General features: G+C 40.4%; 2 protein-coding genes across 2 annotated transcripts; one reads left to right on the top strand and one right to left on the bottom strand.

The window, feature by feature from the left end:
* Positions 1-3,982: 3,982 nt before the first annotated feature.
* LOC133038759 (uncharacterized) lies at positions 3,983-5,630 on the bottom strand. Its single transcript, XM_061117023.1, has 2 exons — positions 4,870-5,630; positions 3,983-4,774 (listed from the first exon to the last, which is right to left on the bottom strand). The coding sequence occupies exons 1-2, from the start codon at positions 5,623-5,625 to the stop codon at positions 4,079-4,081; spliced, it is 1,452 nt and encodes a 483-aa protein (XP_060973006.1). The 5' UTR covers positions 5,626-5,630; the 3' UTR covers positions 3,983-4,078.
* Positions 5,631-11,792: 6,162 nt separating this feature from the next.
* On the top strand, positions 11,793-16,142 carry LOC133038758 (uncharacterized). Its single transcript, XM_061117022.1, has 9 exons — positions 11,793-12,017; positions 12,141-12,191; positions 12,380-12,401; positions 12,828-12,939; positions 13,149-13,181; positions 13,817-13,942; positions 15,124-15,230; positions 15,337-15,408; positions 15,556-16,142. The coding sequence occupies exons 1-9, from the start codon at positions 11,877-11,879 to the stop codon at positions 15,936-15,938; spliced, it is 1,047 nt and encodes a 348-aa protein (XP_060973005.1). The 5' UTR covers positions 11,793-11,876; the 3' UTR covers positions 15,939-16,142.
* The last annotated feature ends 3,184 nt before the right edge of the window (positions 16,143-19,326 follow it).

Here is a 19,326-nt window from a genome sequence, read left to right as displayed (position 1 = left end):
CGGACACTCCACAGAGCACGTTTAAGTATTGCACCTTCGTGGTGGTAGACTGTCCAACAGCCTACAACGCAATCTTAGGCCGACCGGCCCTCGTCGACTTCGGTGCAATAACTTCTATCCGACACCTGTGCCTAAAATTTCCTACCCAGGAAGCCGGAGTCGGAACGGTTAGGGGAAACCAAGGAGAGGCCAGGCAATGTTACAACGTTGCCACCCACTTGCCAGTGCTCATGGTCCAGGGGCCTCCTGAAGTAGAGAAGGCTGAAGAAGACGAGTTGGATCCTCGTATAGGATCCGAAAGGGTCGTAGAACCAATGGAGGACGTCGAAGAGATACCAGTGTGCGACGACGACTCCACCAAAGTACTCCGGATAGGAAGAGGCCTAGATCCGGAGGAAAAGGATAAAATAATAAAAACACTGAAGGGCGCCATTGATGTTTTTGCATGGCGCCAAGAGGACATGACCGGCATCAGCCCTCATGTCATCACCCATGTCCTCAACGTCAACCCGGACATGCCTCCTATACAACAAAAGAGACGCCCGCTCGACTCGGCGAAAGCCGAGGCCTTAGAGAAAGAGGTGGATAAACTTTTGTCCAACAGCATGATCCGCGACGTATACTATCCGGAATGGCTAGCCAATCCGGTCCTGGTGCCCAAGCCGAACGGGACTTGGCGGGTTTGCATAGATTTCACAGATCTAAACAAAGCCTGCCCAAAGGACTGCTTTCCGCCGCCGGGATTGACCAGATGGTGGACGCCACCTCCGGATTTAAACTGCTATCTTTCATGGATGCCTATGCTGGGTACAATCAAATAAAGATGCATACGGCAGACCAGGAGTGCACTAGCTTCAGGACCGATAAGGGGGTATACTGTTACCTAGTCATGCCTTTCGGACTGAAAAACGCCGGAGCAACCTATCAAAGAATGGTTAACCGGATGTTCAAAAGCCTCCTGGGACGAAACATGGAAGTATATGTAGACGACATGCTCGTTAAATCCAAAGCATGCAATAGCCATGCAGACGACTTAGAAGAATGTTTCGAAGTCGTCCGGAGATACGGCATGAAGCTCAATCCGAAGAAGTGTACCTTCGGAGTCAAGTCGGGAAAATTCCTGGGCTTCATAGTCAGCCAGAGAGGGATTGAGGCGAACCCGGAGAAAATTCAAGCTCTCTTGGACATGCCATCCCCCAGGAAACATAAGGACGTGCAAAGTTTGACCGGAAAGGTGGCCGCGTTGAGCCGTTTTATCTCACGATCCACGAACAAGTGCATACCCTTCTTCAACATACTGAAGAAATGCCAAAAGTTCGAATGGACGGACGAATGCGAGGAGGCATTCAAAAGGTTAAAAGACCATATGGCAAAACCTCCTATCCTATCAAAGCCCGTCCTTGGAGAAGACTTGTTCCTTTACTTGGCGGTCTCCGAACATGCGGTCGATCTTTGCATTGGTCGGGAGGAAGAAAAGATCCAAGATCCCGTGTACTATGTTAGTAAACGCATGATAGGGGCCGAGACAAGGTACCGGTCATCGAAAAGCTAGTATTACGCCTCCCGATGGCATCACGGAAGTTGAGACCATACTTCCAAGCCCATCCAATCGTAGTTTTGACCAATCATCCACTCGGCAAGTCCTCCGTAAACCCGAAGCCTCCGAAGACTCCTCAAATGGGCAATGGAACCGAGTCGGTTTGACTTACATTACGTGCCCGGATTTCGTAAAAGGCCAAGCCTTGGCGTACTTCATCACCGAATGTAATGAAGCCGAGGCAACAACCAATAACCCGGAGCCACCCATTCCCACTTGGAGAGTATTCGTGGATGGAGCTTCAAACGAAAACGGTTCGGGAGCGGAGTAGCTATGATATCACCCATCGGGTTGCGGCTCCAGGCAGCACTCCGATTCAACTTCACAGCTTCGAATAATGAAGCCGAGTATGAGGCCCTAATAGCAGGGCTAAAATTGGCTAAAGCTGTAGGAGCCAAAAGGGTGGAAGTCTACAGCGATTCTCAGCTGGTCGTAAACCAAGTATCCGGAGAATACCAAACCCGCGGCGAAAGAATGGCCGCGTACGTAACAATAGTCCGAGAACTGCTCCACGAGTTCACGGACTATAAAATAGAAAGAATCCCCCGAGAAAAGAACGCTCATGCGGACTGTCTGGCTAAGTTAGCCTCGGATAGTGAGATCGAAGAGCTGGGGGTAGTACCCGTGGAACGCTTGGCAGAGCCGAGCATCAAAATAAAAGAGACCACACAAACGGTTGGGCAAGAACCCAGCTGGATGGTCCCCATCATAAAATACATAACCACAGGTGAGTTGCCCCAAGAGAGGGCACTGTCTCGAAAGATTCGCATCGTGGCTCATCGTTATGTAATGATGGACCAAATTCTCTACGGAGAGGACTCGGCATGCCTTATTTAAGGTGTGTATCGGACCACGAAGCTAGACAAATCATGCCGGAGGTCCACGAAGGGTTCGTGGAGATCATACGGGAGGACCCAGGCCTCTCAAAGAAAATATTGAGCGGGGATACTTCGGCCAACAATGAAAAAAGATTGTATAGACTATGTCCAAAAGTGTGACTCGTGCCAAAGGTACGCGAACATACCGAGAGCTCCTCCAAATGAGATCACGGCGATGACAAGCCCCCGGCCCTTCGCGGTACGGGGCATAGATCTCATCGGGTCTCTACCTACGGGAAAAGGAGGAGTAAAGTATGCAATAGTAGCAGTAGACTACTTCACCAAATGGACGGAGGCTGAGCCTATGAAGACAATAACCGCTAAGAAGGTGTTGGACTTTGTTGTCAAAAACATAGTGTGTCGATACGGCTTACCTCACAAAATAGTCTCAGACAATGGAAAGCAATTTGATTGCGAGGAATTCACTGACTTCTGCAACCGACACGGAGTAGTGAAAAGCTTCTCCGCGGTAGCCGGCCTCAAAACAAACGGCACAAAGGGCGGAGGCGATCAATAAAATCCTAAAGGTCACCTTGAAAAAGAAGCCGCCGGCTTGTAAAAATAATCGGCCCGAAGAATTGCCAAGGGTATTGTGGGCCTACGGACGACCCCCGGAACCACAACCGGTCACTCGCCGTTCTCAATGGCATACGGTTGTGAAGCAATGGTCCGGTGGAAACATTATTCCCATCCCACGGGAGAACGACTTATGATCCGCCACCAATCGTGCCCCGCTCCAAGAAGCTGCGGATCAAGTCGAAGAACTCCGGGATGAGTCCCAAATACGGATGGTCGCTTATCAAAAGAAGGTGACCAAGTATTTTAACTCCAAGGTTAAAAACGAGAAAATTCGCTATCGGTGACATGGTCCTAAGAAGGGTCTTCCCGGCCACCCAAGAACCCGAGTGGGGGTACTTGGACCAAATTGGGAAGGACCATATGAAATCGAGGACGAAATCGGCTCGGCACTTACAACCGAAAAGAATGGACGGAACTACTGTCCCAAGAGCCTGGAATGCTGATCACCTCAGAAAATACTACCAGTAGCGAATTAAACTTAGCTTTTGTTCAAAGGGTTTGTACCGTCCAAATGTATGCCTCCTCTATATTAAATAAAACTGAGTGCCTTAAAAATAAAGTTTCTATGCCACTCAGGGGGGTACTAGGGTATACCGCACGGACAAACAAAAACAAGCTAAGTAAAATATCCTGACCCAAAGGGCAGGTCAAGCTAAGTAAAACATCCTGACCCAAAGGGCAGGTTAAGCTAAGAAAAATATCCTGACCCAAAGGTGTCAAAAACATGCGCAAAAATAAAAGGCGTAAGTATGAAATCCTGAGCCAAAGGACAGGTTGAAATATATAAAGTGTGGAAAAAAGATCGCACATATATATAAGAAAAATATATATAATAAAATATCCTAACCCGAAGGTTAGGTCATACACATATAAATGGCCCGGGGACAGGCCTTAAATTGTCTCCCCTTTAAATGAAGGCTGCCGCCTGTAAGTAAACTGTTCTAAGGCAGCAGCAAGTGTGTACAAAGAAAAAAAAAAGAGTTATGAAAAGAACGGGTACAATCTGGGTCAATAATAGGGCAGCTCAGTCAGCCCGTGGCGGAAGACGAGGTCCGATCCGTGCCTCAAGCTCAGCATCAAGTCTCTTCTTCTTCTCCCGAAATTTGGCAATCATGTCCTCGGGTTTGGGGTAGAAAGAAAGCTTGATACTCTGATCGTTGGTGGCCCAAGCCATGTAGACACCATCATCAAAGCGCTTCGGGCACCGGGCGCAGGAGACGGGAGAAAGGAGCTCGGCCCTCTTGGCCTTCCTAATAGACTGATCTTTATAGTCCCGAAGCTCCTTCAACTCCGCAGCCAGAGCGGCCTTGGATTCAATATCCGACTGGTGAGTCTCCTCTAGAGACCTCACCTTGCCGGCCATTTCGTCCAAAGCCTCCCTGGCCTCCCGAAGGTCCCGCCTAGCCTTCTCGGCAGCCTCGGTTTGAGCCCTTAACTCCTCCTGATGATGGGCCTCCATCCTGCCTCTCCGCTGGGCCTCGGCCTGGATCATGTCCTCCGCCTGAGCTTCCCTCCGGATGGCCTCCTCCTCCCTGGCCTTGGCCCTCTCTTCCTTAGCCGTGGCCGCTGCTTCCTGGCGTTCGGCGGCCTCCTGGTAGATCTGCCTCTCCGCAGTAAGGTCTTGGAGGACCTTCTTGACGTCGTTCATGTCCCCAAAATCGGACAGAGCGAAGCCATGGCTTATGATGTTCTTGGAGAGGCGACCAGCCTCAGCTGCAAGCTGAACCATAACGAGATGTAAGGAAAAATTCCTCAAAGAAAGAAAACAAAATACAAACACCAAAAAGGAAACGCAAGGAATTGCAAAGTACTTACCACTGTGAGGGAATGGCTGAGGTCCTGGACTTGGAAGATAGAGTTCAGGGAAGCGCAAGTGGCAAACCGCTTGGGCGCACAGCGTGTAAGCTGAGAAGCGAACTCACCGGTCATTTCCGCGGCAAAAGGAGCCAGAGTGGGCCCTAGGAGGGGACGGAACCAGTCCGCCAAAGGATCCAGGTTGAGGTTCCACGGATCATGATAGTCCGGATGGTTAATGCTCGCCTCAACCTCCGCCCGCAGAATTCTCCTAAGGGCCTCCACATCGGCATATCCCCGGGAGTACTCGTCCATAGCGTAGTTGTGCTTGGCTATGCGAAGCTCCTGCCTTGCCTCATCCCCCGGAATCGGGGTAAGTTCAATGCGAGGAGGAGCAGGATTTTCCTCCATCGGAGACACCCCGCCGTCTAGGCCATGAGCGGGAGTATCGGCCCTCCGAGGCCTCTTCGGTTCGTCTTGGGCGATCATCTTGCCCTTGCGCTTGCGGGTCAGAGCCACTTCAGACTCCTCCTCGTCCTCCTCTGCTACCACTGGGAGAGCTTGAGGGTCTCCAGCACCCTCGGCGGCTTCCTCCGAGAAGTCCCGCCCTTTCCCCTGGCCTTCTCCCGGAAGCACCTCCTCGTCATCCACCAAGTCGATGGTTTCGGGAGGAGCGCCGGAAGAAACCTTCAAGGAAGGGGCCGGGGGAGAAGGGGGGAAGGACGGAGGAGCCACCGGAGTATGGACCCCAGCCAGCCGTTCCAGGATGGCATCCATGGAGGTACCTGTTCCAGTAAAGCAAGCAAGTGTTAAAAGTCCGTGAGAAACTACTTACAAAAAGGCGCAGTAAATAAACTACTCCTACCCGGACTCCCTAGTTCGGCCCTAGCAAAGTCCCGAACTTTAATGCTGGCAGCATCGTCTCCAAGATAACTGTCCGAGGGCCGAAACCAGCTGGACGCTATGTAAGCCGACGGACCTAAGGGAATAGGTTCCGGAGGGCCAGGGCCCATCCGGGACCGACCTAGGTAATCTCCTAAGTTTGTAAAATAAAACTCCTTCAAATGATCCCCCCACCGGGTCGACGGCATCTTAAACCTACGGAGACGCTCGCCGAACCCTATGGGCCTACGACTGGTATATTCATCAACTGAAGGGACATATTGAATTATCAAAGGAGACTTACCACCAGCACCAGAAGTGCTAGCACCCGGAGCGCCCGAGTTTGGTTCGGGGACTGAAGGCTGAGGCCGGGAAGTCTGGTTCTCGGAAGAACCTTCAAGACGAAGAGGTCCCCCGGCGGAAGGACCTCCAATCTCTTCTTGAAGAATCTTGTCAAAAAATTTTGCCTCGGACTTCCCGCCGATGGCTTGGCTCCTCCGCACCACCGGGCTCCCCACACGGAGCCCTCTCCCCGAGGCAGCCTGGGCACTGGAATACGCCTTCTCCTGGGCCTTCCGGTAGAGATAATCTTGGTACTTCTTCTCTGCCGTAGCAATAAGCTCATCCCGGAAGGCCTTCTCCGCGACTGGCGCCCTCACGTTAGGGCAGATAACCTTGGAAAGGTTGGAGTCATCCACGGATTGGTGAGAAAGGATAAGTTTGGCCTTTCTACAATTCTCCGTGGTGACCAAGCCCCCGACGTCAAGATCGGCATGGTCGTAAGAGGCGAAGGCTTGGGCCCTTCGAAGGAACGCCTGAGTGGTGAGCGTCCGCTGGTAAGGTGGGATCCGCACCCACTCCGTGAGCAACTCCGGATGGTCCACGGCCCTAAAACCGGAGGAGAAGAAAAATCGGTGGCGGTACTCCTTAACATGAGTCTGCCTATTATACGGAACCACCCCTTCGTTAGCAGGGTGGACCCGGAACCCATAAAAACCGTCTTTAAGTTTGTCCCCTTTCTTGGGGACGGATACAAGTTTGTAAAAATATAAAATCTCCGCCGGGCTGGGAGACCCCCAGCCGCGTGCGGCATAAAAAATAAATAAGCCTGAGAGCAGGCGGTATGCTTGAGGAATAAGTTGGTATGGCGCAAGGCCGACAAATACAAGAAAATCAACAAAATAGTCCTGGAGCGGGAGCATTGCACCGGCCATCAGATGGGTCTGACTCCAAGCCCCGAAGCCATCATAGTTGAGGTTGGGTGTCTCCGAGTCACGGGGAGGCCGGTGGAAGGTCCCTGAGGTAGAGGGTTTGATTCCAGCTACGTTAATGATGTTCTCCAGCTGGTGAGGGCAGGTCAGGGTCGATCGAAGCTCGGCCGCCTCCCAGCCAGTGGCGCGGGACTTGTACCCTTCCTGGGCAACAGGTCCCAGAGAAACCTCCTCCAGGGTGGCAATACTCTTCCCCTTCTTCTTCGAGGACTTTGAGCCGTGGCGGACATGATATGCTCTGAGAAAAACGAAAAGAAAAAACCCAGCAGTTAGGCCCCATATCAAACCCTAAACCAGAAAAAAGGGAGTGGGGGTCCCCTAACCGCTGGAAAGAGGCCCCCTCCGGACACGTGTCACCTGGGAAACTCAAAAGAGAATCCCTGAACAAGTATCGGGTGCAGTAAAATCACAGTAAAAGTGGTTTTGCAAAAAGGAAAAGAAAAAGTCTTCCTATGCCCTAAGCAAATGCTAAACGAAGGATACACGACCTTCTTCAAACAAAACTGCACGACTACAACTAATACAGTGAAACGTAAGAGCAGAACTCAAAGAGCCCAAACACTCGCACTCCAGAAATCTCTGAGTACGAACCCAGAAAACAAACAAAATAAATGTAAGCATGCTAGTGTCTAAAGATGCGAAAAACTTACAGATGATTGTTGAACTGGGGGTACTGGGTATGGTTGAGCGAGAGTTGAGAAGCACTGGCGAAATCGAACACTGGAAGATTACAGAAAATGTTCAAGTGTTAAGACGGTTTGTGCTACTTTGAGGAAATTTTCTCTCTGAGAAATTCAAGCAAAAATGGTAAGGAATGGAAAGTAACCGAAATGAAGGAAAGGTGGTGGCTTTTATAGGCAAAAATGCATGAGGAACAGGCGTCTTCACCTACCAATCGTACGGTTGGGGAAGCACCCGATTCGAATTCCCAACAGATCAACGGGCCAGATCAATCCGCCATTAAGGCGGTGCAAACGTTTGAGTATCCGCCTGACACCATCAATGCGCCGCATCAATCAGGGGGCGTGAAACGAATCGACCTCTGCAAAAGTGAATCACTGCATTTAATGCCATTATTAGGCACACCTTCACGCGCCCCACGTCGTATCGTAAGACCGAGGAGGCGGCTGGAAACATTCCTACGAACAAACGAATTGTCGCATTAAATAACGTCATTTAATGTGCCTCCCACGCGCTCGAGACTCGAGCTGGGGAAACGAGGAGTCAACTGGAGACACTTGGACAAGCCTTGGTTTATTTTTACTAAGTAAACAAGGCTTGGGGGGTAAATGTTGCTCCTAAAATCGCCCAATATACGTGGACCAGTCAGGAAGGGACACGTGGATCAAACTACTTGAGAAGAGCTGCTAAGTCTTTAAATGGCACCAGGAAGCGTTATTCGCATGGGTCCCGGAAGATACACCCGGAGTACAAGGTACTCCCGGAAGCGAGCATAACTCAAAGGCACTCCGGGATGTGTCAGGTCTCTCCCGAGACATCAAGTCGCATTTAATGCCGCATGGGAGGAAGCGTGTTGGGACTGTACACGCAATAAAGTCTGACGGCACATCCCCCAAACAGCAGCGCTACAGTAATGACCATTTAAGTCTAGCGACGGCTACTCTGCGAAGAGTCACGTCAATCATAAGACAAAAAGGACATTCTCCATAAAAACCCTACAGCACCTAGGGATTTGACCATGCATCACCCATGGTATATTCATCGGAAATGCCCAACTTTATGGATACTTACAGACATATGTGTAAGTACAATTCTAGGGATTGCCCCACTAAAACACTATAAATACCCCCTCAAAGCTCATTTAATGGGGTCGGAAAAAATCTTGGTTGCTTAAGAGCAAACAGAGAAAAAACTCACCAAGAACATTCCTTGTATTAAAGAGAGAAACATTCTCCCAAGTGTAAGATCTGTCTTAAAGACATCCATAAATATCAGTGGCTCGTGGACTAAGGCTCATTAACGCCCCAACCACGTAAAAAGTCTTCATCTCGCTTTTGTACAGCTCATTATTATACTCATATTTTATTGGTTGCCGAAAACCTCGGTCAACAAAGGATAAATCGCTAATTTGACCAAGACTAATTATAAACTGACACAAAGAGGGCTAATTACTGGAATTGATTATATCAATAGACACTGTAGTAAAACTTAGTAAATATAATTTTATAATTACTAAGAGTTCAATTTCATATTTATAATAGAGTAATCATGAAATTAATAAATATGATTATTTGATTGATGAGATTCAATAAATAATCTAGTTTATTAGAGCTTCAAATTATAGGTCCATGATCCCCGGATCGCCAACTTGAAATACTGTCAAGGGTAGGGATAAAAGTTGTAGATGGAAATTTAGAAAAAATCTATTTTGATTCGTCAAAATATTACTTATTTATTTTGTAATAAATAAATAATTTTTTAAAATTTATTATTAAATAATTGGGGAAGAGACAAAAGTTATTTGGACAAAAAGTACCACCATTGCCTTAATTAAGACAAGGGTGGCGCCACCTACACTGTATCCTGACACAGTGATAGGCGCCCACTACTATAGGGTTGTCTCCACTAATTTTATTTTTGGGTTAATTAATTAATTCAAAAGATAAATATTTATTTGCATTTGAAAAGTAGTTATAGATATTTCTATTGGTTGAGATATTCTCTTAAGATAGTTGAGAGATTTTCTCAATCGGTTATGTGAAATAAATATCTATAATATAATTCTGTTATATTATTTAATTCAAATAATTAAATATGATTTAATAAATAATTTAAATTTAAATAATTAATTAAATAAAATCTTTGTTGGGTTTATTTAAATATACCGTATAAGCCTAAAAACTACGAATAAGAAATAGAATTTTTAACGTATTCTTTTTAGGTAAGCATAAAAAGAATTAATTTAATTAATCTTTTTTCTCCATCATCAATTTAGAATTGTTCTTGCTCATGTGTTGAAAATCTAACAAGAACTTCATATGCACTTTATCCTACTAACACACACTAGTCCTTGTCTGTGGTTGTAGATTCGGAAGACTACGATATGAGTACTTTGAGATCAACTAATAGGATACATTTGACAAAAAGATTCAAAGATACTCAAATAGGCTTCGAGAGGTAAATTATTTTTTTCATCTATTTTACTTTTAGATTTAATATATATACATGTGGTGATCTTGGGATGTGGTATGATAATGATCAGAAACTTTTATTCCGCTACGTAACTGATTTAGTATCACAAAACCAACACGAGGTCGGGTCTGGGGTCTGGGTCCAGGGTCCATGGTCTAAGGGTCCAAGTTCGAGTTAAGGTTGGGGTCCGGGTTGGGGTTCGGGTCTGGGGTCTGGGTTGGGGTCTGGGTCAGGTCTAGGTCAGGGGTTTGGGTTTGGGGTCCGAGTTTGGGTTTGGGTTCAGGTCTGAGTTTAGGTTCCAAGGTCTAGGTTGGGGTCGGAGTCTAAAATATTGATTAAAAAAATTATTTCATAAAATGAAAGTGATTCTTTTTTGTTTTTAAAATTTTTAAAACTTTGATTCACAATTAAAAATTGAAGTAAAAACAGTTTTATAGGACGTGATTTTAGAAAATATTTTCACTTTTCTAATTTTAAAAACAAAAAATTGATTAAAAATGTGTTACCAAACGTACCCTTAGATTTTTACAAAAATTGAATTTTTAAAAGATAATATTTTTTATACTGTTTACTTAATTTTGAAATTTTGATTTTTTTTTATTTTTTTAATTTTCTTAATCATTCAAAATTATTTTTTTAAGATCTAATTTAATTTTTCTAAGATTTACAAAAAAAAAAAATATTGAATCTTTTTTATTTTTATTTTAAGGAGTATGATTTGATATTCGTCAAAGTTTAAAGGGCAAAGTTGTTACTAAGTTTTATAAAATGTGATTTTGGAAAATATTTTCACTTTTATAATTTTAAAAACAAAAAATTAATTAAAAATGTGTTACTAAAAGCACCCTTAGATTTTTACAAAAATTAAATTTTTAAAAAAATAATTATTTTTTATAGTGTTTACTTAATTTTGAAATTTTGATTTCTTTTTAATTTTCTTAATTATGAAAATTATTTTTTTAAGATCTAATTTAATTTTTCTAACATTTACAAAAAGATATTAAATGCTTTTTATTTTTATTTTAGGGGTATGATTTGATATTTGTCAAAATTTAAAAAGTAAAATTACTACTAAATTTCTGTAAATATAAAAGTTAATAAAAAAAAATTAAGAAAAAGTATTTAAAAAATGTAGGGTCCAAAATTGGTAAAATTTGGTAATTATTCATAATTTAATTGGAAAAATAAAATTTAAAGGTTAATTAGGATTTTTACCTCTTAAATTTTGACATAAACTAAATCATGCCCATGAACTTTTAAGGTTGTTAAAAGTGCTCCCTGAATTATTGAGATTATTGAATTTAAGGATTTTTATCTAATTTTAGTAAAAAAAAGAAGTCTAACATGAATGAAAGTTCAAGGTACATGATTTAGTACATGTCAAAGTTCGAGAGGTATGATTTAGTAGATATTAAAGTCTAAGGAGCATGATTTAGTACACAAATAATCATTGAAATAGTAAAATTAAATAAAATTAGACAATATCTCAAAAAAAAATTAGACAAAAGTTCTTAAATTTAACAATCTCAATAGTTCAAAGAGAATTTTTAAATACAAAAAAGTTTAGTAACATGATTTAGTGCATGTAAAAAAATGTAGGGCCAAAAATCCTAATTAGGTATTCATTTTTCCATAATAGGAGTGTAAAAGCAACTGTTTTGGGTTGACCTTTCGCCATTGACCAGACACAACAGGAGAACGAATTAACGCAGGCTTAAGCTGATGCCAAGCGCGTTGTTCCACGCCCCAACTCTCTGCTCCCTCATGGGCTCTTCTCTTTCCCTGTCGAAGCCCAGGTCCACTCTTTCTTCTCCTCCCATGGCTTCCTCCTCCTCCGCTCGCATCGCCGTCGTCGGCGACGTCGTAACTTTTTCTCACTTTTTCTCTCTCGTGTTTTTTTCTTCGGATGATTTATTGCTTATTTCTTTCATAGAATTACGGTTTCGTACTTATGCAAGCTTTTTTTTTTTTTTTTTAATTTTCAAGCATAATGATTGGTGTCTAGAAGAAGATACGAAAGCACTTCGATTGCTACAGGTATAATTTTCTTCGATTTGGAAATGATAATTTTGATAATGTAAATATTTAGTTTTATCATATATTTTTATATGTTAATTGGTTAAAGCATGACCCTCTAAAATTGAGTTTTGATTTATTTATTTTTGCTAATTAATTTGTTTAGTTAAAGCTTTAGATGTCTAATACGACTCTGTGTTGAAATGCAGCCAGATTTGGTGCTGTTTACTGGTAGGTTTCGTTCTCCCTATTTGAATTACCTACCGTGTTTAAAAGGGTTGCAATTTGCAAATTTAGGGTACCTTCTTATGCCCACATAGCTTTATTTAAGTGGTGAAGTTAGTGCATGAGGGGTGTATGAAAAGTTTATGGAGATTTTGGATTGAAAGACTCCTGATCAAACTTTTAATGGATTGTAAGACTCTTGTAAACTTTTGATATCTCTGCATATTTGGTGTAAACAATTTAGTTATCATCACAAAGACACAAACTCCCACTGGGGTGAAACTTTCTCAGCTCTCACCATTGAACCCGCGATATATGGTTTTCCAGACACCACCTGGTGGTCTAAACGATAGCTTCCCTTAAGTATAAAGAGGTGTGTTGATTTCAGTATTTTTATTTCATTCTGCTTCTTCTCTCTTATACATTTTACAGGTGACTTTGGTGAAGAGAATGTTGAACTTGTTCAAAGTCTAGCCAATCTTGAATTTCCTAAAGCAGTTATTCTTGGAAATCATGATGCCTGGTATACTCAACAGTTTGGAAAGTAAGTTTACATGTTTTGTAATTAGTAACATTTTCTTTTAATATAATTATCATGTTATTAGAAGTGTAACCTGAGGTTTAGTTTTTCTTTATATATGCACATACACACGCACACTCGCTATGTTGTTTGAAGTACTTTGGTGTTTGGTATCATGATTTATCATTTTGATCATCTTGATGTAATTGATCAAGTCCTTAACTTGAAAACAGGAAAAAGGATGGTGTTCAACGTCAGCTAGAAAGGTGACCTTCTCTTCTCTAAAACATGTCTTATATTCCAATTCGTTATTCTTTAATTTGTATGCGTTATAGTCTTTACACTCGGGAAGCATTCTCCATTTTGTCTCCATGCCAAGGTTTGCAATATCAGCCTTTTTGCCCTAATTGTGATTGTTTATTCTTGTGAAAGGATGTGTGTACAACATCTTCAAAATCAATCATCTAAAGATTGTCAATGATTCACTTAAGAATGGGGTTTTTTTTTTTCATATCAAACATCAACTTATAAATAGAGTATGCAATGTATCTTATCAGATGTTATACTTTCTGAAGAAATAGTGTTTCATATAGAGCAGTTGGGTTCATGAATAAACAATTACTCACAGATTTCATGTGAATGTGATATCTTATAATGCCAATAAAGGATGATATGAAGTTGGGTTACTACCCTATATATATCCTAGATGTATTAAATATTAATGTTGTACCTGAAAACTGTGGAAATGTCGATAATATGATGTTGTTTGAACTTTAAAAAACAAGCCACTTAACTTACTTGGAGGAATTTCAAAATTGTTTCCAAAGTTTGCATGTGATGCTTTATTATTCTAAGTTATAAAGAAATTATGCTAGCAAGTAATAACAGCTATGATGATCAGTCTTGGTGACACGCATGTAGCTTATCAGCGTATGGACTTTCCTCTTGTAAAACTGAGTGTTGTTGGTGGACGACCATTTTCTTGTGGAGGAGATAGGCTGTTTCGGAAAAAACTACTGTCTGCAAGGTACTCTACTTTATAAAAGTGGTTTTCTCTTGATGTCTACCTTTCTTCAGTTATCACTTTACTTTTGTAACATTTGATAATTATGAAGTACTTGTGTTTCTCACTCTATATCTAGTTATATTAGTATGATTTTCCTTAAGTTTACTTGTCATAACAAACTCAAATATGCATAACCAAGCTGCATATCTTGTTAATAAAGCAAACTCCTTAGTTGACATAATTGAGATTGTTGATGTGATATCTTGCTCGGAGAAACATGAAGTGACCGATGTTTGAAACCTTGGTAGCCATTTAAAGTCAATTATCCACTTGTCCAACAAGAACACACTTAATCAGATTTACTTTTCAGATGCAGTGCAATATTTAAAAACAAGAAGGGATGGAGCTTCATGGTTGATTAGGTTAGTGAGATACGGAATCAATGTGTGGGAAAGGGTGAAAAGTTTTGTAAATTAAAGAGGGAAATCTAGGTTTCATGTCAACTTGAACTTGTATGGTAGTTTCTGTTTGCTTTAGGTAGGTAACAGGCTTTTTTATTAGTTCATACAATGATTTGTTCATGTCTGGAATTGATGACTGAATCATGCAAACAATTCAATTAGAAGATAAAATTAAGTAGAGATCTTGGGTATAGACCTGTCATTATATGATGATTGAGAAAGGAATAAGAAAGAAAGTAAAATAGTAAAGAAACAAGGAAAATGAAAGAAGAAAATAAAGGGAGATTGCTTGGTAGGAGATATAAATAAACAAAAAAGAAAAGCAAACTTGGTTGATTTTCTATAATCTCAAAACAAAAACAAAGTAACTATTAATTATGTGAGATTTTGAGCATCTTTTGTAACTTGTGTAGACAAATTTAACATCCTTATCACTAACACTCCATTTTTTTTGTTTTTAATTTTAAAAAATAATGATAATAATAATTGAAGAAAAAATGGGCTTCTGAATACTACAATAACATGTTCTTTTTTTAGGGAAGCTACAACAATCCTCCCTTCCATATTAGTCCTTGTTATATTGTATTTGGATAAAATCATCCTTGTTGAGGAATATTATACTAGAAACAATACAGCTATTACAAAATATCAACAAATTTTGGCAATCAAACTCTCTAGTAATTAGCTCTTTATTACTCAATGTGGCTAAAATGCAACTAAAAGTATTGAATATTCTCTTAGATATGGTGTTGAGGACATGGATAGAAGTGCTAAAAGAATCTGCAAAGCAGCTTTGAGTGCACCAGAGGATCATTTAGTTATACTTCTTGCACATAATGGACCCACAGGTGCAAATTTGCATAACCAAAAGATCATTCCTTTCAAAAACATGATATTGGCATTGCTTTACTTGAAAGAAAAAATAATTTATGGTTCACTTCACACTTTATGTAGGTCTTGGTTCTAATTTTGATGATATCTGTGGAAAGGATTGGGTATACGGAGGTGGCGACCATGGTGATCAAGGTATTTTTTAATTTATGTGCTTCTTGTTGTTATTAATTAGCTCTTTGATTGAAAATTTGCTTCTGTTGTGCTAAAGATGATTATTGGAAAGAGACACAGACACCTGTTGTGTTATCAGAGAGTAACATTTTATATCTTCTGTTACAGATTTAGAAAAGGCATTATCAATCATAAAAGAGAGCAGCAAAGTCTGTGTCCCGTTAATAGTGTTCGGTCACATGCATAAAGAGCTAGCACATGGGAAAGGTCTTCGAAAAATGATAGCGATTGGTTCCGACGACACAATTTACTTGAATGGAGCGGTGGTTCCCAGGGTTAAAACACTGAACGATAAACAAGCAACCGATGTTAGCTTGACAAAAGATGAAGCTCATCCTTCTTTACCAGAATCTGAAGGAACTAAACGAGCCTTCACTATAGTTGATATTTTAGATGGAAGAGTTGATAAGATTACTGAAAGTTGGGTCTCAGTTGTTGGGGACAAGTCCACATTGGAAGAGGAGCATGAGTTATTTAAAAGAAGTGCCTGAGATTGGATCCTAAGTTTCAACCATGTTGTATTATTATTTGCTGTTACACTAGTGCTAAATGCACCCTCATCCACTGTTCAGATTCACCTCAATAATATAGTTATGCAATGTAAAAACCAGAATAGCTGTGAAGCCCCTCTTTGGTGTATATTTATGTTGCAAAGCATTTCCAATAGATGAAAAGTCATACCTCAACAAACCCAATTTCCCTTTTGCTTGGCTACTGTGAAAGTTTACATTAAGTTTTTCTTTTGAGAAAGTTTACATGGGCTACTGTGATATGATTAACCAGTTGTCAATTGGGTACAATGGTTGAGTCAAGAATGTCATCCGTGGCTTTTTTTTGTGCTTGATGTGACTAATCTTTTGATGAATTGATGCCCACCCTTTTCCCTTTTCCAAAAGATCAATGGACCTTACCTTTTATCTTTCTTTAATCTTTGACCCTCATTATTTGTGAATCAAAGTTAAATTACATACTACATGTTTATAGCTAAGTGTTTATCCACATGGAAGTGATGATCCACATCATAGATTTCCTCAATAATTTATTTATATAATGCTAAAATTGACATAAATTGCATTAAATTAAAGATCTTTCTTAAACTTAAAGCAACTCTTCAACCTTAACTGCTGGCATTACATATTCATTTTGAGATTTCTGTCTTTTAATGTCTTTATAAGTCTAGCTTTTTTTTCCCTTTTCTTTTTCCATTGATTGCTGCACCAACTTCTTAGCAGTCCATGAGCATTTTTTTTGACTCATTCTCTTCCTTTGGACTAAAGTTTACACTAGACAACATGGCAAAAGATAAAGGAAATTAAACATAAAGTTACAAAATTACCCCTATAAACCTCTCCTCACCAAAACAATTTAGAAGTAAACCTAAGGCCAATCTTATTCTATGATATAATGATGAACTATTTGATCAAATCAACTACTTTGTAATTTGGATTGTATTCACTACTTTTTCTTTATTGGTTTTATAAACAACAAATTATATCAACTTCTTTATTTCCAAGACATTAATTTTATTTCCCCATTTTTATTTGTCCAACACATTATAAAACCTTATCTTTTAAATACTCAAGTTTTTGAAAAGGAATCAAAATTATTACTTAACATCAATGACATGCATCTTTCATCTAACACTCGAGGAATAATCTCTTTATTCCTTTCTATTCTAGTGATTCATTCATTAGGTCCCCTATTCTAAATAAGAGGTCCCAAAACTTTTAAGACTAGTCAATTTAGTTTCTTAGATGATGAAATAACAATAAAACATACAGAATAGAGATATAAAATAGAGATTTTTTCTATTATAGACCAAAAATAGATGAAATTTACATTTATGACCCTAAAAAAGGAAATAAACAAAAGTGGAAACTAAAAAGTTGGTAATTACAAAAATACCGGCTGAGAAAACGGAAACCACCATTCTCAACCATTTTTCTTCCAAACAGCCGATCCTTCTTCGTGACCCAGCCGTCCAACCCCAACAACCCAATCTCAACCATTTTTCTTCCAAAACCAGCAAAATCAAAATCTAAAAAAATGTAGAACTCCTAGGAAACCAGCTGAATCCCGAAAATCCAAAATCAAAAACGAAAAGGGAAAAAAAAAACCAGGAAACCTCCATTGATGTACAAAAAAAACTCAAAAACAACAATCATTGAACAAAGAAATCGCGATCAGAGGAGAAGAACCGAGTAGAAGGAGAGCTGGAAATCAAAGAAACTCACCCATGATTGAATCAGAAGGAGAATTGAAGGTAAACAAATTTTTTCATGAACGTGCAAAAAAAATTTTAGTGTAGATGAATAGAAATTTGATATTAATTGATGAAAACCGGATTAAATTGAAATAATAATGAAATATTGATGAAGCTGAGAAAAAAACAACAACGGTTTGCATGAAAATAAACATTAACGCATATAAATAGTTGCTACAGTGTTTTATTCTGCAACTGTTGTTTACCAGTTGTTTTACAGTGGAATAATAGTTGTTTGGGATCTACAAACTGGAAAATATGAATCTATTGTTATTAATTACTGATCAGTTTTAAAATAGTTGTTTGATAGTTGATTTAACCTATATAAATAGTCGGCCAGCTGAAAGTGTTAGATGCATAAGTTATTGTTGGAAAGAGTTGTTTATTGGTTGTTTTGACAGATTAAAATAGTTGTTTGCAACTACAAAAACTGAACCAAGTAAATAATTTACATTATTTCAGGAAACGGAACCATTACAAATATTGGTGCAGAGCAATGGGCATTGGGATGACAATAAACTATGTTGATTATGAATCAAGTGGAGAATTAATTTCGACCAAGTGCACTTTTGAGGAACTAATGAGAATAATGATGGAAGAACTCCAATGCAACCATGAATCAACACAACTACAACTGAAATATCAACTGAAAGAAGGAGGCCAACCACTACAAATCAAGGATGACAAAAGTCTGTTGTTCTACATAAAGCTATTAACGAAGGAGGTTGATTTCACAAGGTACCCATTGTGTGTGAACAAAACCAGTAACACGGCACCACCTAACCAAACAATGGTGTGGAACAATATGATCATGGAATCGTATGAGAACAACGCGGCACGGGGAAGACTTGCAACAACTCCGGAAACAACACGGCAACAACTTCCAAGCAACAACTATCTCAACAGACAATGGGATCCGGTGAAGTTGATGCATTTTTCCTAGAAACAAGATAAAGGTCATCGAATCAACCATACAACAACCGTACAACAACGAGAGAAAAAACTACGGCGGTAGATGAAGATTTCGACTTCACCGACTACGCAAAGCTTGTGGTCCGAAATGGTACAAAGAACTAGAAAACAACCAGGAAGAAGAAGAGGAAGTGGACAACACAGAAATGATGATCATCAATGACAAACGACATGAAACAATAGAGAAGGGGCAAATTTACAAGGACAAAGAAACATTGATAAGTACACTATGCTACTTTGCAATCAAGAAGACATTTCAATACAAAGTAGTGAAATCTTGCACAAAAGAATACAACATAGTGTGTTTGGACACAAACTGCAAATGGAGTTTAAAGGCTACAAAAAATGGAAACACAGAAACATTCATAATAAGGAGCTACGAAGAAGAACACACATGTGCAGTTACAATAAGATTTGGAGATCAACGACAAGCTACATCAAAGTTGATAGCAGACTTTGTAAAACCAAAATTCTTGAACACGAAAACAAAGTGCGGCCTACTGAGACATAAAGACAGAAATGAAAGACAAATACGGAATAAAGATGAATTACATGAAAGCATGGCGTAGTAAAGAGCGAGCACAAACCCAGCTACATGGAAATGCTAAAGAGTCGTACAATCTCTTGCCAAGATACCTGTACAT

Source organism: Cannabis sativa, chromosome 6 (assembly GCF_029168945.1).
Source record: "Cannabis sativa cultivar Pink pepper isolate KNU-18-1 chromosome 6, ASM2916894v1, whole genome shotgun sequence".
Lineage (NCBI taxonomy): Eukaryota > Viridiplantae > Streptophyta > Magnoliopsida > Rosales > Cannabaceae > Cannabis > Cannabis sativa.
Note: the sequence above shows the minus strand (reverse complement) of the source record. Positions and strands in the feature narration are given on the sequence as shown.